The 19,039-nt window shown below is 57.2% G+C and overlaps 1 protein-coding gene across 2 annotated transcripts; it reads right to left on the bottom strand.

Annotated features, from left to right (window-relative positions):
- Positions 1–250: 250 nt before the first annotated feature.
- PTPN7 (protein tyrosine phosphatase non-receptor type 7) lies at positions 251–18,644 on the bottom strand. Of its 2 annotated transcripts, XM_065402929.1 has the most exons (11): positions 18,562–18,644; positions 15,714–15,820; positions 14,078–14,312; positions 13,066–13,249; positions 12,262–12,346; positions 11,835–11,911; positions 6,641–6,778; positions 5,222–5,332; positions 3,609–3,766; positions 2,508–2,621; positions 251–916 (listed from the first exon to the last, which is right to left on the bottom strand). In XM_065402929.1, the coding sequence occupies exons 3-11, from the start codon at positions 14,206–14,208 to the stop codon at positions 823–825; spliced, it is 1,092 nt and encodes a 363-aa protein (XP_065259001.1). In that variant the 5' UTR covers positions 14,209–14,312; positions 15,714–15,820; positions 18,562–18,644; the 3' UTR covers positions 251–822. The 2 variants fall into 2 exon arrangements, with proteins under 2 accessions (XP_065259001.1, XP_065259002.1); XM_065402930.1 differs by lacking the exon at positions 15,714–15,820.
- Positions 18,645–19,039: the final 395 nt, after the last annotated feature.

The following is a 19,039-nucleotide window of genomic DNA, read 5'->3' as shown; positions in this document are numbered from 1 at the left end:
TTCCCTAGTACCTTGCTGCAAATTCCCCAGGTTCGAACGCATGAAGCGGAGGCCAGGTGAGCCCAGTAATGCTCACTCCCACCCCCTCTGTCAGCAGGTCACCTAGGTGACCAGCCATACACTGTGAACAGTAAATAGTCAAAGTGAGCCATTAGCAAAGACCCTGGCACTCAAATTTATTCACATCAACTCTGCAGGCCATTCCAAAGAGCGAAGTCACTCCTGTGAATCAACGTTTACTCACAAAGGATTGACAAACAGAATCAAGGGTGCTATTTATTTGCAATGTAATGTAACCAGCTCCAGTCCGCACTTGATGTAACTGGTTGGAGGGTTCAAATGTAAACCATGCTCCAGCTCCTAGCATATATCCAGTTCCTTAGCACAGTTTGCTGGTCGAGTCGGGGCTAGAATGCCACAGGTTTAGAAAGCAAAAGCCCGTTTCCGTCAGTGAAATTGGCCACACGCTCATAGCAAATGGCACCAACAAAAACCCACTGGAATCCCTCTTTTTGTTCAAATCTGCCCACAAACCAACCTGTGCTAGCAATGCATCGCTGTGTGTTGGGACACTTCTAAGCAGCTCTAGTTAATTACCCCAATTACAAGATGCCAGGAGGTAATTAGCGTGATTCAGGGCGGGTTTGCCACTGCCGTTCAAGGGTGCCACAGTTCCTCTCATGCTGCCAGGGTGGCATGATGTGAGCAGAAAGGAGCCAGGGCTAGCTGGAGCCCTTTCCTGGTAGCTCTACTGTCGGCTCAGATGCTGGAGACTTCAGAGTGCCCCGGGGAAAGTCAGAGCCCAGCAGACGGCTGGGATTATTATGGGCCTGTCGTCTCGGGGAGCTGCGAAGCATACACAGCCAGCGTGTGATGGAGGAATTGGTACTGTTCACTGGTCTGAATCATTCCACCTCTGGAAGAAGAAAAGATGGTCTGTTGTAAGGTTTAATTAAACTGCAGCCACCTGATCGATTAATTCCTTGGAGAACTCTCAGCTGCATGGGCATTCCAGCCCTGCCTGCTATTCCCAAATAACTACAGTGAAATGCAACCTCGCTGACTTGGAATTCTCTAAGCAGTATTGGGGATTTGGAAGCCTTAGCAGGCGGTTCCCAGCCCGGATTAAAGGACAGAGTCTGCTGATTTTCAATTGGTGCAAATCTGGAGTAACTCCACTGAAGTTAGGATCCCCCTGTTGTAACTTGGATCAGCATCTGGCTCTACTCCAGATTCTTACTGGAACAGGTAAATGCTGCTTCAGCATCTAAGTGTGGATAGCAGTGTTCAGACATGGGATTTGAATGCTCTGTTTGGCGGCCACATATGAAAAATAAACTCACAGCCTTGATACCTAGAACTGGACCATAAGGATAGGATCGGACCTTCCAGCATGTGGGGTCAGAATTCAAGCGGAATTCATTCAGGTTGCGGGGAGCTAGAGCAGACTGAGTCTCTGCTATCCCTGGATGCAATGTATCCCGGGAAAGCCGGCAAAGCATGTGGGGCCCTCCCAATGGACAAGCCCTGGGAGGATGGTGAAAAGGATTGCACTAGACTCTCCTGAAAGGGGATCCTCTGCGGTTTTGTGTAAATAAGTGAGCATCTCTTTGTAGAGCTTTAAAGCAGTCACTTGCGGACAACCTCACATCTTGAAGTCCCTAAGATCCATTGGCCCTGACTGTGGGAGCCAAAATAGCTTATTGTCTGGCTTGTGGCAAGGGCTGCTCTGAGCTCTGTCTCATAGAGGCCATCCCACATGTAGAACACCAGGGTGGGCGGGGTGAAATGATAAGGATCTGCTGACGTGTCAGGGGCCGTGCTTTGGAGACAATTCCCTGTGCCTTGAGGATGATTATATGGCTTGAGGCAGGTCAGATCCATTAGTGGAACATCCTGCTTAATGCAGGGTGGGTAGTTTGGGTGAGATTTTCAGGTGATCTGTGCTCACAGTTGGAGTCAGGTTTTCTATACGCCCCAGGTTGTTCTGCAAACCTGGCCAGGTATTTTGATGCCCCAAAGGGTGCTGGGTTCTTTTGAAAGCTCAGCCCGTAATGTGGTCCCAATGACACTGGGTCTGGCTACCTCAGTAGGAAAGTCAATGGAAAGTGGTTTTCATTTGAGACCAGGCTTGGCGCTTGCAGGACCCGGCGAGACACCGACTGGAATGAATCACTCTGTTTTCAAACCTGTCGCTTCCTTCCTGGCCAGCAGGGCAGCGGATCCAAAGACAGCCTCACTGTGCAGGAGGGTGAGCACCATTCCCTTGGAGTTCTCTTCCTGTTCTCCTGCAGTGTTTGTATACAACCAACCCATCCCACTTCGCTGCTCTGAATCCTTCGCTGCTTCTCTCACCGACCCTCTTAATGCGAGGGGAATCCCCCCACCAGCTCCTGTTTCTACAGCTAGCTCCCGAGTGCTTTGGGACCACCAAGAGCTTCCTCCCAGCTCTGCCCAACTCCTCATGCCTAGGTGGCCCGGGCCCCTTGCTGTCACTCTGCACGTACCTGTCTATGCGGAGCTGGCACACTATCCCCAGGATATCCACCTCTCCTTTGGCCTTCAGCTGTTGGCATCCAATCCTGGTAGCAATAAAGCAGCCCGTCCGACCAATCCCTGCACTGAGTGGGACACAGAAGGCAGATCAGACTGAAGCTGGGTGGATGATACAGGACACTGGAAAGCTCCATGGACAGCGCACAAACCCTTTTGTCTCCAGCTCCCTCCTGACCCGGGTCGGTCATGTCTGTGGATTGATCAGCTGCCTGAGGCTAGTTCCTTATGGTCCTTGCTTTTGTCCACATCACAACTGGGTCCCTTGTCTCCAGGATCAGCTATCTGTCTCGCTTAGGTTTATAGCCCCCCATCACTGCAGTATTTGAGCCCCTCATAATCTCAGACACCTGGGAGGCAGGGCAGTGCTTTTACCCTCAAGGTACCAGTGGAGAACCAAGACACAGGGAGGCTCTGGCCCAGATTTCCACTGATGTCAATGGAAGTTAGGCCCTGAGCCAAAGTGACTGACCTAAGGTCACACTGGGAGTCTGTAGCAGAGCTGGGACTCAAACCTGGGTCTCCCAATTCCCAGGCCATCCTCCCACCCCGAGAGGCCAGCTGATGAATTGATCATAGAGCTTGAAGGGCCAAAGGCTGACTAGGTCAGCGGGACACCTTCCACCAGCCCAGGATTCGCTTGTCAGTAACGTGGCGAGTCAGTGAGCAGGCGTGGAAGCTCTGTGGGGAGGTCACTTGCCTAGGGAGGGATTCATGGGGAAACCAGCAGGATAGCTCAGCCCCAGAAGTGTGCGCATGGCACTCAGCCCATTGCACGTGCCTCAGTTCCCAGAGTCCTGCCGTGAAGCCAACCCGCTGCACCCAGGACGAAGGGAGCAGAAGAGACTCCCAACCAGCGTTCACACCCGCGGGTGCAGCGAGGAAAGCAACGGGAAAGAGGGCAGATTCCTGCCGCATGCTCCTCCTCTACAAGTGGCTCGGCCGAGTGGCCAAAGGTCCCCTCCCAACCTCTGCCAGCCCACCCTACTGTTCATTCAGGCGGAAGCAGAGTCCACACTCCTCCTCCCACCCTGGGGTGCAGAGAAGGCTCTCACCTGCAGTGAACGACCACGGGCCCCGTGCTGGGTGCAGCCTGCAGGATCTGCTCCACCTCCGACACCAGGTGCAGCAGGGGCTTGGCTGACTCGGGGGCCTGCTGGTCGGGCCAGGAGGGGAAGAAGACGTGCTTCACCGGGCGACATTCACCTTCGAGCTTCCCAGCCATCGGAGTGAAAGAGAAACAAGAACATAGGAACATGGCCTGGCCAGGCTGGATCAGACCCCAGGCCCATCCAGGCCAGTGTCCGGGCTCCGACAGTGGCCAGCAACAGCTGCTTCCGAGGAAGGTGCAAGAACCCCAGAGCAGGCAGACATGCGATAACCTGCTCCCATGAAGGTCTCCTCCTGATCTCTAATAGCTAGAGACCGGGTGAAGCCCTGGGCACCAGGCGCTCTCTCAGTTCCAATACTCTTTGTCTGCATTAACTCGCACACTGGATAGTCTCGCTATCCGCGTAAATGTCCGATCCCTCTTTGACTACGTCCTTGATCTCAATGGCATGCGGATGGATACGGTGAGTACTGCCCTTCCAGTCCCAGAGGGCTCCTGTTCCCAAAGACAGGGACCCAGACACTGGGGCTAAGGCCAGCATGGTCTGACTATGCAGAGCCAGTGGGTCATCGCCAGCAATGCAGACAGGCAGGTCTTTCCTGAGGCTTCACCCGCCGGGATCCCCAGCCCCTGCCCCCCTCCTTCTGCCGACAGGCTATGCACTTGCCAAAGGAAATTCAACCCCAAAGTGTTATGGCCCAAACTCTCCTCTCCATTAAACCGGGGTAAATCTGGACTCACTCCACTGACTCCAGATTTACACCAACTCCATTTGATTCAGTGGCGAAACCCCGAATTGCACCAGTGTCACTGAGAGCAGGGAGTGGGTAGGGGCTGGGGATCCAGAGCTCTCCCCTTAACTCTGGCCACTTGTGGGGAGAGGGCAGGTGGGCTGGGAATTAAGGCCAAAGAGGAGCTCTGATGGTGAACTCCTTCTCCAGACAGGGAGAGGAGAGCAGGGCCGGCGCTTCCACTGGACGACCCTAGGCAGTCCCCTAGGGCAGCAGGATTTGGGGGGCGGCATTTTGCCACCCTCGGCGGAAATTCGGCGGCGGGGGGTCCTTCCGCTCTGGATCTTCGGCGGAAATTCGGCGGTGGATCCTTCACTCGCTCCGGGACCCGCCGCCAAAGTGCCCCTAAGACACGGAGCGGAAGGACCCCCGCCGCTGAAGACCCCAGGCCCCCTGAATGCTCAGAGGAGGAGCGCTGCTGCCTAGGGCGGCAAAAACCCTGGCGCCGCTCCTGGAGGAGAGACCCCCTCCCTTCAGGGATCAAAACCCCTCCCCATCCTTCCTGGGATGGATTCTTTTACCCATGTCACTGCTGCTCAATCCCACCCCCCATCATAGAATATCAGGGTTGGAAGGGACCTCAGTAGGTCATCTAGTCCCACCCCCTGGCCAAAGCAGGACCAATCCCCAGACAGATTTTTGCCCCAGATCCCTAAATGGTCCCCTCAAGGATTGAACTTACAACCCTGGGTTTAGCAGGCCAATGCTCAAACCACTGAGCTATCCCTCCCCACTACTGTTCTGGGCTCGGGGGGCTCTGACTCACCTGGAGGGTGAGATCCCGGACTGTGTACTCCGCCTGCTCGCTCACCCCCTGAAGGCGGATGGTGAATGGGCCATAGGTGGCTTCCTTTTCAGGCCAGTAATGGACGCATTTCTGGAAGTGGAAGGCAGGGATTCACCGTGAGGGAGCGGCCAAGGGCACCCGCTCGGGGTCTGAGCGCAGCTGGCACAGTGGCTTACGGGGGCAGCAGGGGGCAGTGCTGAGCGTGGGGACACATGATGAACAGGGACATATCGCCGTCCCTTCCCCCATCTTCCAGCCTCCTGCGTGTCCCTTCCTGCCCTCAACTCGGGCTCCCCCGACCTCGTAGGTACCAGGCCCAGCAGCAGCCTCTGTGCAGGGCCCCCCGCCTGGCTGTGCTCCCCGCAGGCAGCCACGACTGTGCCATCCCACCTCCTGCCCAAAGAAAGAAGCAGCAGGGCAGGCAGAGGACACCTGGAAATCAGCAGAAGCGGCTGGAGTGGGGCAGGGGCAGAAGCTGGCGAGACGGCGGGGTGGCATCCAGGCTGGTTCGGCTGGAACAGGGCCAAGGTGCTGGAATCAGCAGAACCAGCCAGGACCCGGGGCCGGCTGGGGCGAACAGGCCACTGTCCCCTAGTCGGCATTCACGGTGCCAGCTGCCTCTGACCGTGGCTGTGCCGCCCACCCCATCCCTCGGGGCTGGCTAAGAGCTCTTCCCAGAGCCAGGCCCGGGAAATGCTAGCGGCTCAGCTTGCTGCTCGCCTGCTCCCCCTCCCGCCAGCTGCCCAGTGTGAGTCAGGAGTAACCCCACTGGGCCCAACCCCCCCCCCTCCAGTGTAAATCAGGAGTAACCCCACTGGGCCCAATCTCCCCCCCTCACTCCGGTGTAAATCAGGAGTAACCCCACTGGGCCCAATCTCCCCCCTCACTCCGGTGTAAATAAGGAGTAACCCCACTGGGCCCAATCCCCCCCTCACTCTGGTGTAAATCAGGAGTAACCCCACTGCGCCCAATATCCCCCTCACTTATCCCAGTGTAAATCAGGAGTAACCCCCCTGGGGCTCGATCCCCCCTCACTCACCCTAGAGTAAATCAGGAGTGACCCCACTGGTCCCAATTCCCTCTCACCCCGGTGTAAATCAGGAGTGACCCACTGGGCCTAGTTCCCCCTCACCCTGGTGTAAATCAGGAGTGACCCACTGGGGCCAAAGGGGTTATTCCAGTGTACAGTGAGAGGATAGTCGAGCCCCATGTTTGGAAAGCTCCAATTTCACAGCAGTTTTGATTTGTCCCCATTCTGTGTACCACAGAGAACAAGGTGTCCCATGTCAGGGGTTAGCTGTAGCCCCCACTGCCACCAGCTCTGGGCGGTGGTTAAATGCCACCCGTCTCCCTTGGGTACCGTACAGCCAGCAGGGGCGAAGCCAGCCCGGACCGTACCTCTTTGCCTTCCTTGAGCTTGGTGATCATGACGATAAGCGGCACGCCCTCCTGCCACACCATCTGCCAGAAATCCACCACCGTGTTCAGCATGGGCCCCTGCGTGGCGATGTACTCTCGGGCGTGCCCTGCATAGCCCTAGGAGGGACAGAGAGGGAGAGAGGGCTAGGTAAGAGCTGCATTGGCAGGGACAACAGCCAGGAGTCTCTGGTCTCTCGGCCCATAAGCCACAGCGGGTTGTGGTGGATATGGAAGATTGGTAGTTTTGCTAATTATGCTAACTTAAGCTCTGTAGCAGCACCGTCCTAACCAGCCTCTGCACTGGAGCAGAGAGCTGGCAAAATCATAAGTCCATCAAATGCAACCCAAACAGCTTGCAATGCAGGTGTCTGCGTGGAGCATGCAAAGTCCAATGGATTGAGAGACTAAGCAACGAGGAGGCCCTCGAATGAGCACAGCTACCTACAACAGTGTAAGTAATAAGGCAAAGAGAGGGACATATTTGGGGTGTCTTTTAAGAATGCCCAATATTAGGCTTGGGCACCCAGGGCAAGAGACGGAGGGGCCAAGCACACTCCGTAGCATGACAATGACTGAAGCTGCATTATTACATATAAAAGCATCTCGCGGCCCGCCAGGGGCTTACCCTGAACAAGCCGTGAACCAAGTTTGGGAACCCCTGCTCTAAGGCCTGGTCTACACTTAAAAGTTAAGTATCAGAGGGGTAGCCATAAAAGTTAGTTCAACATAGCTATGGTGCTCAGGGGTGTGAAACATTACATTTCTGAGCTCCAGAGTTAAGCTGACCTAACCCCAGGTGTAGACACAGCTGGTGTTGACAGACGAATTCTTCCATCAACCTAGCTACTGCTGCTCGGGGAGGTGGATTACCTACATCAATGGAAAAACCTTTCTATGGCTGTAGGAAGTGTGCTACATTACGATGCTACAGAGGCACAGCTGCGGCCCTGTTGCTGTGCTGGTGGAGCCATAGTGTAGACATGGCCTAACTATTAGGGACCATGAAGAGACCTAATACAGAGGGGATGCAGATTATCCCACATCTGTTACTACAGGGTTCTTACACCTACCTATCTCCTAGAACTGGAAGGGACCCTGAAAGGTCATCGAGTCCCGCCCCCTGCCTTCACTAGCAGGACCAAGTACTGATTTTGCCCCAGATTTTACCTCTGAAGCATCTGGTGCTGGCCACTATCTGAGACAGATTACTGGACTAGCTGGACCTTGGCTCTCATCTAGTCTGGCTATTCCTATGTTCTTATCACATGAAGATAATATTTTTTACCCAGGTGGGTGGTGCAGTAATTGATTAACATTTGTCATTTGATTAGCTCTTTCAAGAAGAAAAATCCAGTGTTGTCAACTCTCACAATTTTATCACGAGTCTCATAATATTCAATGTCTTTTCTCCAGCTCCTGGAGTCATCAAAATCTCAGTTTTAATTTGTTTAAAAAGTAGTAGTAAATTTCCAGCCCTCACGATTATGTGGGAAATCCAGAATATATGACCCAAGTGTAACCTAAACACTCAAACCAGACAGCAAACCACACTTTTTAAAAAATCTCATGGTTTTTAAGCCAATAACTATTTTTTGGGCCCCATGACTCATTGTTTCTGAATGCATGAGGCTGGCAGTGCTGAGAGCCTTATTCAAGTGCTAGGTGTTATTACTGCAGAATGCTAAATTGCCAGGGGCTGTTCTGTCAGAGAAGTGTAGAGAATTCGTCTTTTAGGGGACAGAGGTTGGCAACTCACAGGAGACACACAGCAAAGGTCTCCGGGGTCTGGCCAAGGTGAGTTCTTATCCCCACCAGCTACTCACTGCAGAAAGTTTTCACAGTGAAACCTTATCTGGAAATAGGCTCATTTCCATGTGGGGGTTGATGTGTCATCAAATGTGTTGGAGAGATCTTTAAAATAGATCATGCCCTGCCAGATATTCAAATATGACACAAATTAGCCAGTTCCCTGCTGTGTTACAGCTATTTTTATGTAGTGGCATAAACTGAAACTATGTACAGTGGGTTTTGTGAAACACTGAAATCAGATATGGAAATGTGTGTGTGTGTGTCCATTTGTGTGTGTGCACAAGGGCAGAATCCAGATATGGAAATATGTGTAAGTGTGCAAGGGGAGGGTATGCACAAGGGCAGTGTGTGTGTGTGTGTGCGCACCGCGTATGGGTAGGGCAGTGATCTCACACTCGGATGGCATGACCGCTGTGTACCTGTGACGTGATGCATTTTCACACGGCGATGCAGTGTTACACTGGGTCCAGGCCTGACTGTTGGACTGCCCCATCAAACGCCCCTTGAGACCTTAACCGTCTGCTGCCTGTGTTCAGACAGCTGCATCAATGAGGCTTGCAACCTTACAAGAGACTCAGGTTTGGTGCCTGTGGCCTAGCCACAAGACTGGGAGTCAGGAGTCCTCTAAGCTAAGCTCGACTGTGGCACTGACGTACTCTATGACCCTTGGGCAAGTGACCTAACTGTTCTGTGCCTCAGTTTACCCATCCAGCCCACATGGGTGATGACACTGATTTAAGCAACAGAGGGTCCTGTGGCACCTTTAAGACTAACAGAAGTATTGGGAGCATAAGCTTTCGTGGGTAAGAACCTCACTTCTTCAGATGCAAGAAGAAGAATCTGACTTGCATCTGAAGAAGTGAGGTTCTTACCCACGAAAGCTTATGCTCCCAATACTTCTGTTAGTCTTAAAGGTGCCACAGGACCCTCTGTTGCTTTTTACAGATTCAGACTAACACGGCTACCCCTCTGATACTTGACACTGATTTAGTATTTGTGAAGCTCTGGGAAGAGGAGAGCTGCTAAGTGTTATTATTCTAATCCCTCTCTCACTCGGTAGCAAATCCATTCAGATTCACCCAGGAAATGGGTTCCTGAAGCTCCCTGTGCGGGGTTGGGGATGCTGTGAACTGAGCATGCACCTTGTTGAGGTGCTAATTAAACCCTTGCCCTGCTTTCTCTTGGCCCCCCAAGTTAACTGATCCTGGTGTGTTTCAGTGGGGATCACAAACTGACCCTTACTCCCCCCCTGCAAGTCCCTGTTCCGCTGTTCGTTGCTTTCAAATGTTGGCTCCTATGGAAAATGTTTCACAACCCTGTAAACGGTGGTGAGTGGAGGGTGCAATACTTCCTCTGACCACCAGAGGGCACCGCCACCAAATCAGTCTAAAATCGCACTGCACAGAGGGTGTTTCTGCATTAGTGTTTCCTCCTGTAAAGCTCTGACGCGTTTTTCCCCATTTATGTTCCCCAAGGTACAATAATGCGCTGTGTGTCTGTCGGGTAGGAGACTCCATCTGCTGAACCTCCCTTTGGGAGCAGAGTTATAGAGAGAGACATTGCTCCCAGCCAGCAAACACACCTCCCTGCTTCCCGGATCCCACCGCTAATACCACTTGGCATTGGCTGAGCTGGTAGTTCTGGGGAACCTAATCCCTGGGAAGTGGGTGGAGACCCATCAACTCATGTCACTCAGGCCAATGAGCACATCAGTCATTGCCTAGCTGGGCTAGATCAAACAGGTGAAATAAAAGAATTCCTACTTGACACCCACTTCTCTGAGTCCTCCCCCCCACACCCAATGGAAATTCCCCACCTCGTTCCTGGAGCACGCCAGACCAAGGGGTCACCACCTCAAAAGGGCTGGGATTCCCCCATTAATAATAATACACAGCTCTTCTCTAGCACTTATTATCAGTAAATCTCAAAGCACTTTACAAAGGAGGTCAGTAGCATGATCTCCATTTTACAAATGGGGAAACTGAGGCACAGAGCAAGAGGAAGGTTAGCATTGCATTGCAAAGGTGCATTGCAATGCCTTAACGTCTAGGCCCCTGCCGCCCATGGGAAGTCTCAGCCCCGAGCCAGGTGCCCAGGCCAGCCCTTTCCTGCAACCCCCCACCCAACCACAAAGAGAGAGCCTCCCTCCACCCCACTGTAGGTAAGAGCCTGGTAGATGGGGCCCTCACCTGGGATGTGGGAGAGCTGGGCTGGGCTGGAGCCCCGCTGGCAAGCTAGGCAGGGGAATGCCTCGCTTGAGAGTCCTGTCTCAGTGCTCTGAGCTGCTCGGCAGCATCAGGACAGAGCCATGCCTGCATGCGCCACCTGGCGGAAGCAGGTGCCTACAAGGTTAGGCAGCAGCAGCACCTGAATGTTGGACTTAGGTGCCTAAATCCCTTTGTGAACCTAACCCAAAGTGACCAGCCCCAGCAGCACAGCCTGGAATAGAATCCAGGGTCTCCTGAGGGCCAGTCTAGTGCTCTATCCACTAGGTCACGCTACCTCTGCTGCGAGCCAGAGTGGGGAAACGGTGTCTGGCTAAACCCGTGTGCCTTGTAGACTCAGGGCAGCTGACAGCTCAGTGTCATAGTGTCCCCAAGGGATGGGGGCGGGGCCCCGTTCACTCCCCCCGGGATCCCTGTCATCTAAAAATCATGAGTCAGGTGCCCCACCCCATGAGACTGGCTTGCAAAGGAAAACAGCAAGCGCCAGGCAGGTTCTTTGGCTCCTCTCCAGGGTTAGCAGCCTCTAAGGTCACCTTTTCTAGCTCTGCTCTGCAACCGCAGAGGCTAGGAAGGGTTTTTAAGTGAACACTGAGATTGCCACACAATCCCAGGCTCCCGGGAGCTGGGGCTTCCCGACACCCCGAACATCGCGAGAGTTGGCAGCCCTGCAGGCAGACTCTGGCTGGCTGCCTGTAGCCGTCTGGAGGCCGTGCAGATGGCTCAGGGTCCGATGCAAGGAGCGTGCGTGATCCCACGGGCCGCGTGGCACTGGCCTGAGTGATCTACAGCAAAGGGCCCTGTGCATAGGCTTGCAGCAGGGATTGGGGTGAGCCAGCCGGGGCACGATGCTGGAAGGAATGGGAGTGAAATGGCTGCAGCTCTAGCCCCAGGTCTGCCGCGGTGTGACCGTGGATGCAAAGCACCCAGCAGAGGTTTCACTGCCAGCAGCCAGCACCCCCTGGCACACAGGTCTAAACTGACTCAGGGGACGCCACGTCCTGCCCGCCTAAATGCTCGGCCAGGTCTCCTCGCCCAGCCCTGCAGATCAGATCAGCTGGGTTCCCAGTCCCAGGGCTGTGGGCATGTGGAGAGCTCCAGCTCCTGTGGCTCTGCGGGTCTCAGGACGGGCAAACACTCACCTGGATGTAGTTGGCATTGATGTAGTCCTGCTCCTCCTGGCTGCCGGCTCTCCTGAGGCAGACGCGGCTGTGGGGATCTAGGAGACGGAGACGGAATTAGCCCCGGAGCAGTGGAGCCCGCAAGGCAGGACCGACCTCGGCCCGGCCTCCCCTCCCTTGCAAACACGCTCAGTCCCAGGCCCTCACGCCAAGGGGCAAAATCCATCGAGGAACCCGCACGAATGCACAGAGCTCAGTGACCATGGGCTGAACATCGCTCGCCGGGCGTCTAGGAAAAACAGGGGGCAGCTGGGCTGAAACCCAGGGGATGCTCGTTAGGGTGCACCCCTCACTGTCCCAGGACACACGCTCCCAAGCAGAACCTTCTCCAGATGCCCCCGGGCCCTAGCTTACCCTCACACACATAGCGGGAGGGAGCGGCACGTACTCGGGAGGATGGTTTTGTATCTGTCCTTGGAGGTCCGTCCGGGGATGTCCAGCTCCTCCGGGTTGACAAAGTTGGGGGGGATTTTCTGCGAAGGGGAAGGAGATGGCTGCTGAAATCCCTTCGCCGCCGCTCTGGCTGGGCCAGGCTCGGAGAGACGCCTGCTGCCCCCCAGGACTCTGCCAGCGCGACTGGGTTCTGGCGGGACCCATTTTCCGGCCCCTCCTGACACATTTGTGAGAAGGGCTTGTTGGCAGCGTTTGTTCCTGACCAGGCTACGGAAGGGCCCTTCCTAGCCAATGCCCGGGGCACCTGAGCATAAGCCTTGGGCACCATACCTGCTCCCACTGCCCCAGGGATGGAGACCCCCGGCACAACCCGCCTGGAATGGGCAGGTAATGAGAGCAGAGACAGACACCCCAGGGGGCAGAGAACACTTCCTGCACATACTAATGATCCAATTCCCAGCTGAGGAGAGCTGCGCCCCACCAGCACCGGGCCTGCTTCCCCTGTGGGGTCAGATAGCAGCTCTGCCAGCATAGCCCACTCTGCGAGGGCCGTGCCCCAGAGAACCCCACGCTCAGTCCCCTAGATCATTCTGCGGGGGGGGGGGGGGGGGAGAGGATGCCCAGTCAGTCCCGGCCACGGATTGGGTAGAGCTAGTGCCCTCCCCTGTGAGGTACTGAACACCAGGCTGACGGGTGTGCCCTTGGGAAGGCTGGTGGGAGGGGAGCGGCCTGACTGTGGGCAGGGGGGCACCCTGATGAGACTGGGAGGGGTGGGCGAAGGGCAGAGCCAGCGTCTCACCGAGAACTCCTCCTGAAGCTGTGCCAGATTCCTGGCTCGCTGCTGCAGCTCCATGCCAGTCAGGACGTGGCTGGATGTCCTGAGGAACCGCAGCGTGATGTCCCGGGGGGTGCAGACTGAGCGGATTGGCTCCACGCTCGCCAGCGAGCTCATGTCCAGCACCAGAGACACATTGGAGCCTCTCCTGCAAGGCAGAGCGGCTTGTTGAGATGAAGCTGTGCGCTCCTCCCTTCCCCCCCCGCCTGGCCCCCAGGCTGAGTCAATAGGGGTGGGAGTGCAAGTCTGGGCAGGCAGAGCTCTGCAGAGGACACTGTGCCAGGTGGGGCAGTGGGGCTCTAATGGGAGGATGCCATGGGGGCAGAGCAGGGTCCCTGAGGATATGTGAGGGGAGGTGCTGCCCAGGCTCTGGGGCAGGAAGAGCACTTTACCGCCATCTTGGACCCACATGTGACTCTCCAAAGCCCTGGATTAGGGTCAGGCAATTCACCTGCAAACCCAGCCTGGAGCAGCCCCAGCCCGATTGGCCCCCAGCAGCTCCTGCTCCAGGCCCTGCAGCCCCCTAGCAGCTGACTGGGCACCCAGCGCACATAAGAGCCAGGCTGCTGTTGCTTTGGGTATAAAACGGGCCCAATGAGCGTTCTCAAACCATGGCCACACAGGAGCTGTGGTGGGTGCAGACGGCAGCTCCCCACCCCTCCTGCAGGCCGGCACCAGCTCCCCACAGCCCTGGGGCTTGGGCGTTGGATCCCCAAGGATGCCACTTCTCTCCCCATGCTGAGCCCAGCTGGGACGCATTCGCTGGGGGTCCCTAGGCCTGACTGGGGGCTTAATCCAGGGCCTGTCTCCCTTGGGGGCCGGCTGGCGGCTCAGAGCAGCAAGTGGCCTAGAGCCTGCTGTCTCCTCTCCTCGACGCTGCCTGCAGACGCTCTGCCAAGGCGGCTCTGTGCGCTGCTCAGAGCCCTCTACCCAGGACGTGGCCTGTAAGGCCCATCGGTGCCTGGCTGCTGCTCACCTCTCCTGCAGCCGCACATGTTTCTTAGCAGAGGGACCGGGCGTGCCGACCTTGTCCATCGCTGCCTGGGCTGCCCGGCCTGGCAGACTGGCGCTATGAACTCCAGAGCATGCCGAGCAGTCCTGGACCATGCTGTGCCAGCAGCGGAGCCCTCACACTGAGGCACAGAGGGTGCAAACGGGTCCCAGCGGGCCAAGGCTCAGAGAGGATCAATGAGCCATCGGGGGAAAGGCGTCTGGAAAACACAAAACACCCGCTCAGCTGCCAGCAGGGGCGCAGCAAGGCCCCCTGCTCCTCTCTGGGGCTGGCCAGCGCAGCCTGGATAGCCAGCGGGCAAGTGGCCCAGCGTCGGCCCAGTCAACAGAGCAGAGCATCTCAGCCCACAGCACTCCTGGCAATCAGGCCTATGAGGTGGAGCTGGACTCCCAGGAACGGGCCCCAAACTCAGGTGAAAAGTCTGGCCTAGGTCCTTTGGCTGGTGCCTGCTAGCAGGGCCGGCTTTAGGCATCGCGGGGCCCAGTTCGAAGGAGCTGCTGCCGAAGTCCCGCCGCTGTCTTCGGCGGCAGCTCAATCGCTGCCGCAGAGGAAGGACCCTCCGCTGACATGCCGCCAAAGACAGCGGCAATGATTGAGCTGCCGACGACGACAGTGCCGGGACTTCGGCAGCAGCTCAATCGGCTGCCGGTGCCTTTGGCGGCACTTCGGCGGAGGGACCTTCCTCCGCGGCAGCAATTGAGCTGCCACCGAAGACAGTGGCAGGACTTCGGCGGCAGCTCCTTTGGGACGTTGCGGGGCCCGATTCCGGGGAATCGGCTGAATCGCCCTAAAGCCGTCCCTGCCTGCTAGGGCAGATCTGTAGCCCCCAGAGCGTGAGGGGGGTGGACATGGTGCCGGCACAGTCCAGCTGCAGCCTCTGACCTGGGGGGCACGGTGCCGGTGCCGGCATGGCCCTGCTGCAGCCGCCGCCCCAGGGGTCCTGGCTTCTGCAAGGCGCCACAGCAGCCTTTCCACCCCGATGCTCCCGATGCCGCTTATGGTTGCCCCTCCTGGCAGAACCATGCGTCGCTCCTTCCTCTACACCACCCCCAAATCCTGCCCCAGAGCTAGCCAGAGAGTGACGCTCCTTGCTGCCCTACGCCTTCACCCCCCAGTGCCCCACGGCGCGGGCTGCCGTATCCCCTCGCAGACCCCTGCCCCTTCCCATGGCCAGGCCTTCCCTCCTCCCTCTGCAGTCGCTTACGGCTCGGGCTAGTCCCCCGCTCCCCGCTCAGCCTCTGGCAATGATTTGTCTGCCCCTTTGTATCACTTGCCTAGTGACCTCCCCCTCCACCCTCACCGGGTCAGCTCTCCACTGGGGTAAGTCGCTGTCGCCAGGCCAACAGAGCTGAACAAGTGACCCCAGCTGGGGATCGGGGCCCATCGGCTCTGGGCTCTCTGTGGAGCTGCAGGAGGGACAATGCGAGCGGGAGCGAGGGGCAGTGCCAGCTTCCCTGCCCCCTGCCATCAGGAGGGAGGGGAAGGAGAAGGGTACAGGGGGTGGAACAGACCGGGGTAGGGGGAAGAGGGGTAAAGACAACGGGGAGGAATAAGGCTGTAAGCAAGCAGCGGGAGCAACCGTTCCCTGGCACTCTGCTACCTGAGCAATGGGCAGGGCTGGCGCTGCTTTTCTGCCCCAGGCAGCACAGCCCTATGGGCCAGGCTCTCCAGTGCCACGGGGATCCATCCTCTGCTGACACGGGAGCTCTGAGGAGAGAGGGCACCGGCTCAGAGAGATTCCCCACCCCCTCCCCACCACTGCCCCCGCACCAACCGTTGGAGGAAGCTGGCTTAACCATGCAGTTGAGCAAGACGGCATGCCGCCGAGGCTGATTGGCTGGGGCAGCGGGGAGCAACTGGCAAGGCCGCCGGCAGCGGAGGGTCCAGCCTTGGAGAGCACGGGCTCACCCCAGCTGCCCAGCTTCTGGGAGGGTTGAGACTTGGGGGGCTGGCGCCAGAGGGCGAACGCAGGGAAAGCGGGCAGGGAGCGGGGATGTGAGACAGCGGGCCAGCAGGCGGGAAAGGGCCAAGGAGATGGGTCCTCCCCTGCTTCCTTGCCTTGGTGCATGGGAAATTGCACCGCTTTAACTCAGGCCTGCTCTGCACCCAGGTTTTAGCCATGTCGACTAGGGGAGGGCTTTGTTAGCTACACCGATAGCGCCAGACACCATTACATTGGGATAAAGGCGCCTTATTCCCCTTCTTGTACGGAATAAGCGATCCCGGTGTAAACCCCTTTACACCAGGACAAACCCCTTTGTATCGGCACAGCTGCCCCCACGCTTTCATTAGACTGGGAGAGCGACAGCAGGATGTTTGTGTGTGTGGACAAGGTCACAGATTGGCTTTTAAACCAAGACACTTCAGCTGATGCAACCCCCTGCGTGGGCTCCAATTTCAGTTTAAAAGCAGCTTGTTTGGGTTTAGATTAAACCTGCTTGCAGCTGACCCAAGCTAGACTGAAATCAGCCTACTGGAAACCCCACATCTGAGCATCTGTGCAGCCTTTGACGCCGGTTTCACTATTGTCTCTAAAGCCACACCTATAATTAAGCAAAAACAACGAGGAGTCCTTGTGGCACTTTAGAGACTAACAAATTTATTTGGGCATAAGCTTATTCTCTAAGGTGCCACAAGGACTCCTCATTGTTTTTGCTACCACTCTGATACCTATAATTAAGGTGTAAGTAGAGTAACTTCTATGGCCCCAAAAGAGACACTCCAGACTTCCTCTAAGGGGAGTGAGAGGGGAAACTTGCATGAAATCAGAGTCATGTTCTCCTGTGGACAACCTTCCTTCTTTCCGCCATTTTGACGGAGAGAATCAAGCGGGCTCTGGCGCGCGCTCTCGGGCCCTGGCTAAGGGAAAGCTGCAGCAGCTGAACTTAAATCAGGTTTTAGGCCGGTTTTGTTAGAGCGGTGCGCTAGGCTGTGTGGACAGGCTTATTCCACATTAACTAGGCTTAGGTCAACGGAGGTTCCGCCGAGTGGGAAGAGGTTGAAACCAAACTGCAAGCCGCTGCTTTTAGCCTGAAATCTGAGCGTCCACACAGGGGTTAAACCTTAAACTAACCTGGTTGGAGAGAGCCCTAAGCTAGCCTGGTGCAGCTTTCCTGTGCAGACAAGGACGTGTCGCTCTGCTACAGTCTGCTGGGTTCGGGGACTAGCCAGCCCCAGGCTGGGGCCTGCCTATCAACCTCACATGATCCGAAATACCGAGGAGCTAGCAATGGGGACTCGTGAGGGAGAGAGATGGAGTCTGGAACAGAGATTGAGGGGCTAGGATGGGAGGTGGGGAGGTCTATATTTCTCTTTCTCCATCCAATTCCCATGGGTCCTGCAGCACCTCCTGGCTCTCACGGGGGGTGTCCAGAGGCCCTACTCAGCTGGGCCTGGGCACAGCCTCGTCATGGGCTCAGATCCTCCTTTGGAACCAGTCCCAGTTTCAGCATAACTAGAAAGCTAGTCTAGATCTGCCCCACGATCCCCAAGCCCAGGCCTCACTATGAGCCTCTCCCCCGGGCACTCCGCTCTTGGCATTAAAGATGAAATCAAGACCAGGCTGGCGGGGCTAGGCCTTGGGACCTCCCCACAGCAAGGGGGCCTAGAGGGCAGGACAGCCCAGAGGGATGGGGTTTGAGCAGGCTGTGTCCAAAAGTGTGGGGATGAGGCACTGCACACGGGCAGCTGGGGACGATGGGCCAAGCCGAATCCAGATCCTAACAGTGCCCAGGGCTCATGGGGCTATGGCTGGGACACATCTGTTGTGGAGGGGCCCAGGGTCGCTGTTCCACTTCCCTGTGGCTCACCATGCTGTGGAGGAATGTGGCACCCAGCTTGCCAGGTTTATACCCGGCTCCATGCCAGGGGGTCTGTGCCTGGCTGACTGGCCCCAGGGAGACGGGAGGAGTTCCCCTGCAAACCCCACCATCCCTGCGTGACAGGCCCGAGGTGCACCTGTTTGGGCTAAGGGAGGGAGGGGCTGAGTTCTGGCCTTCCCCGCTCCTCCCGCCAAGGCCTGTGTGGGGAACCCCACTGGCAGGCCGGGGCGGGTGTCCCCAGAAGAGTCCAGCCTTGGAGTGTGATCACTGGGTAAAGGGCACCAGCCTTCTAATGCTAATGCAGCCCCTCGGCCATCTCCAGACACACCTAGCTAGGAGCACCCGGCCGGTGCCACGCACGGTGAACCTGGGCGCCATGTCGGGACAGGCCCCACCATAGCCTCTGCCTGGCGCTGCAGTCCAGGTCCTAATCCTGTGCCCATCCCCATGGTATCTGTGCTGCCCTGCTCCTCAGGAAGCCACCAAGGCACAGACCCGCCCTACACATCATCTCTGCCCACAGCTGCAGCCCAGAGGTGCCCGGGACCTGCTGCCCACCCGTCCCCAGCTCGGGGCCCTGGCTGCCCCATCGCTGCAGGCTAGTTCAAGATCGCGCCGGGTGCTTACCTGGGGCCCTGAGCGGGCCGGCCCCGCGGCTCCTCAGCACTAGGGCTGCGTGTGGTGCATGAGTGGGTCGGGCGCCAGGGTTTGAAAGTGTTCAGGAAACTGCTTATCAAGGAGACTCTGTTGCCTCTGCTGCTTCCTCTCCCCGCTTCTCCCCCCACCCTGCCTGCCGCCCACGCACATACCGGCCACACGCTCCGCAGCTCCGCTCCATCCGGCCTGTGCTAGGCAGGCACACCCCCACCCCTCCCTGGCGAGCTCCCCACGGGGCTCAGGTGGGGCCAGGCCCTGCCCGCCCCTCTGCTGCCCCTGCGGAACAGGGGTCTGCCTGCCAGGGCAGGACATGCTGCCAGAGCGCAGGGGGCAGCGGGGCTGGCCCTGGGATCTGGCCCATGGGGGGCTGTCGTCCTGCCCAGAATGAGGGTGTACCAGCACATGGCCGCCCCAACAGACTCGCTGCAGCTGAGGCTGACCTGGGCAA

Source organism: Emys orbicularis, chromosome 4 (genome assembly GCF_028017835.1).
Source record: "Emys orbicularis isolate rEmyOrb1 chromosome 4, rEmyOrb1.hap1, whole genome shotgun sequence".
Classification (NCBI taxonomy): Eukaryota; Metazoa; Chordata; order Testudines; family Emydidae; genus Emys; species Emys orbicularis.
The sequence above is the reverse complement of the archived record's forward strand: the minus strand, read 5'-3'. Positions and strand labels throughout refer to the sequence as shown.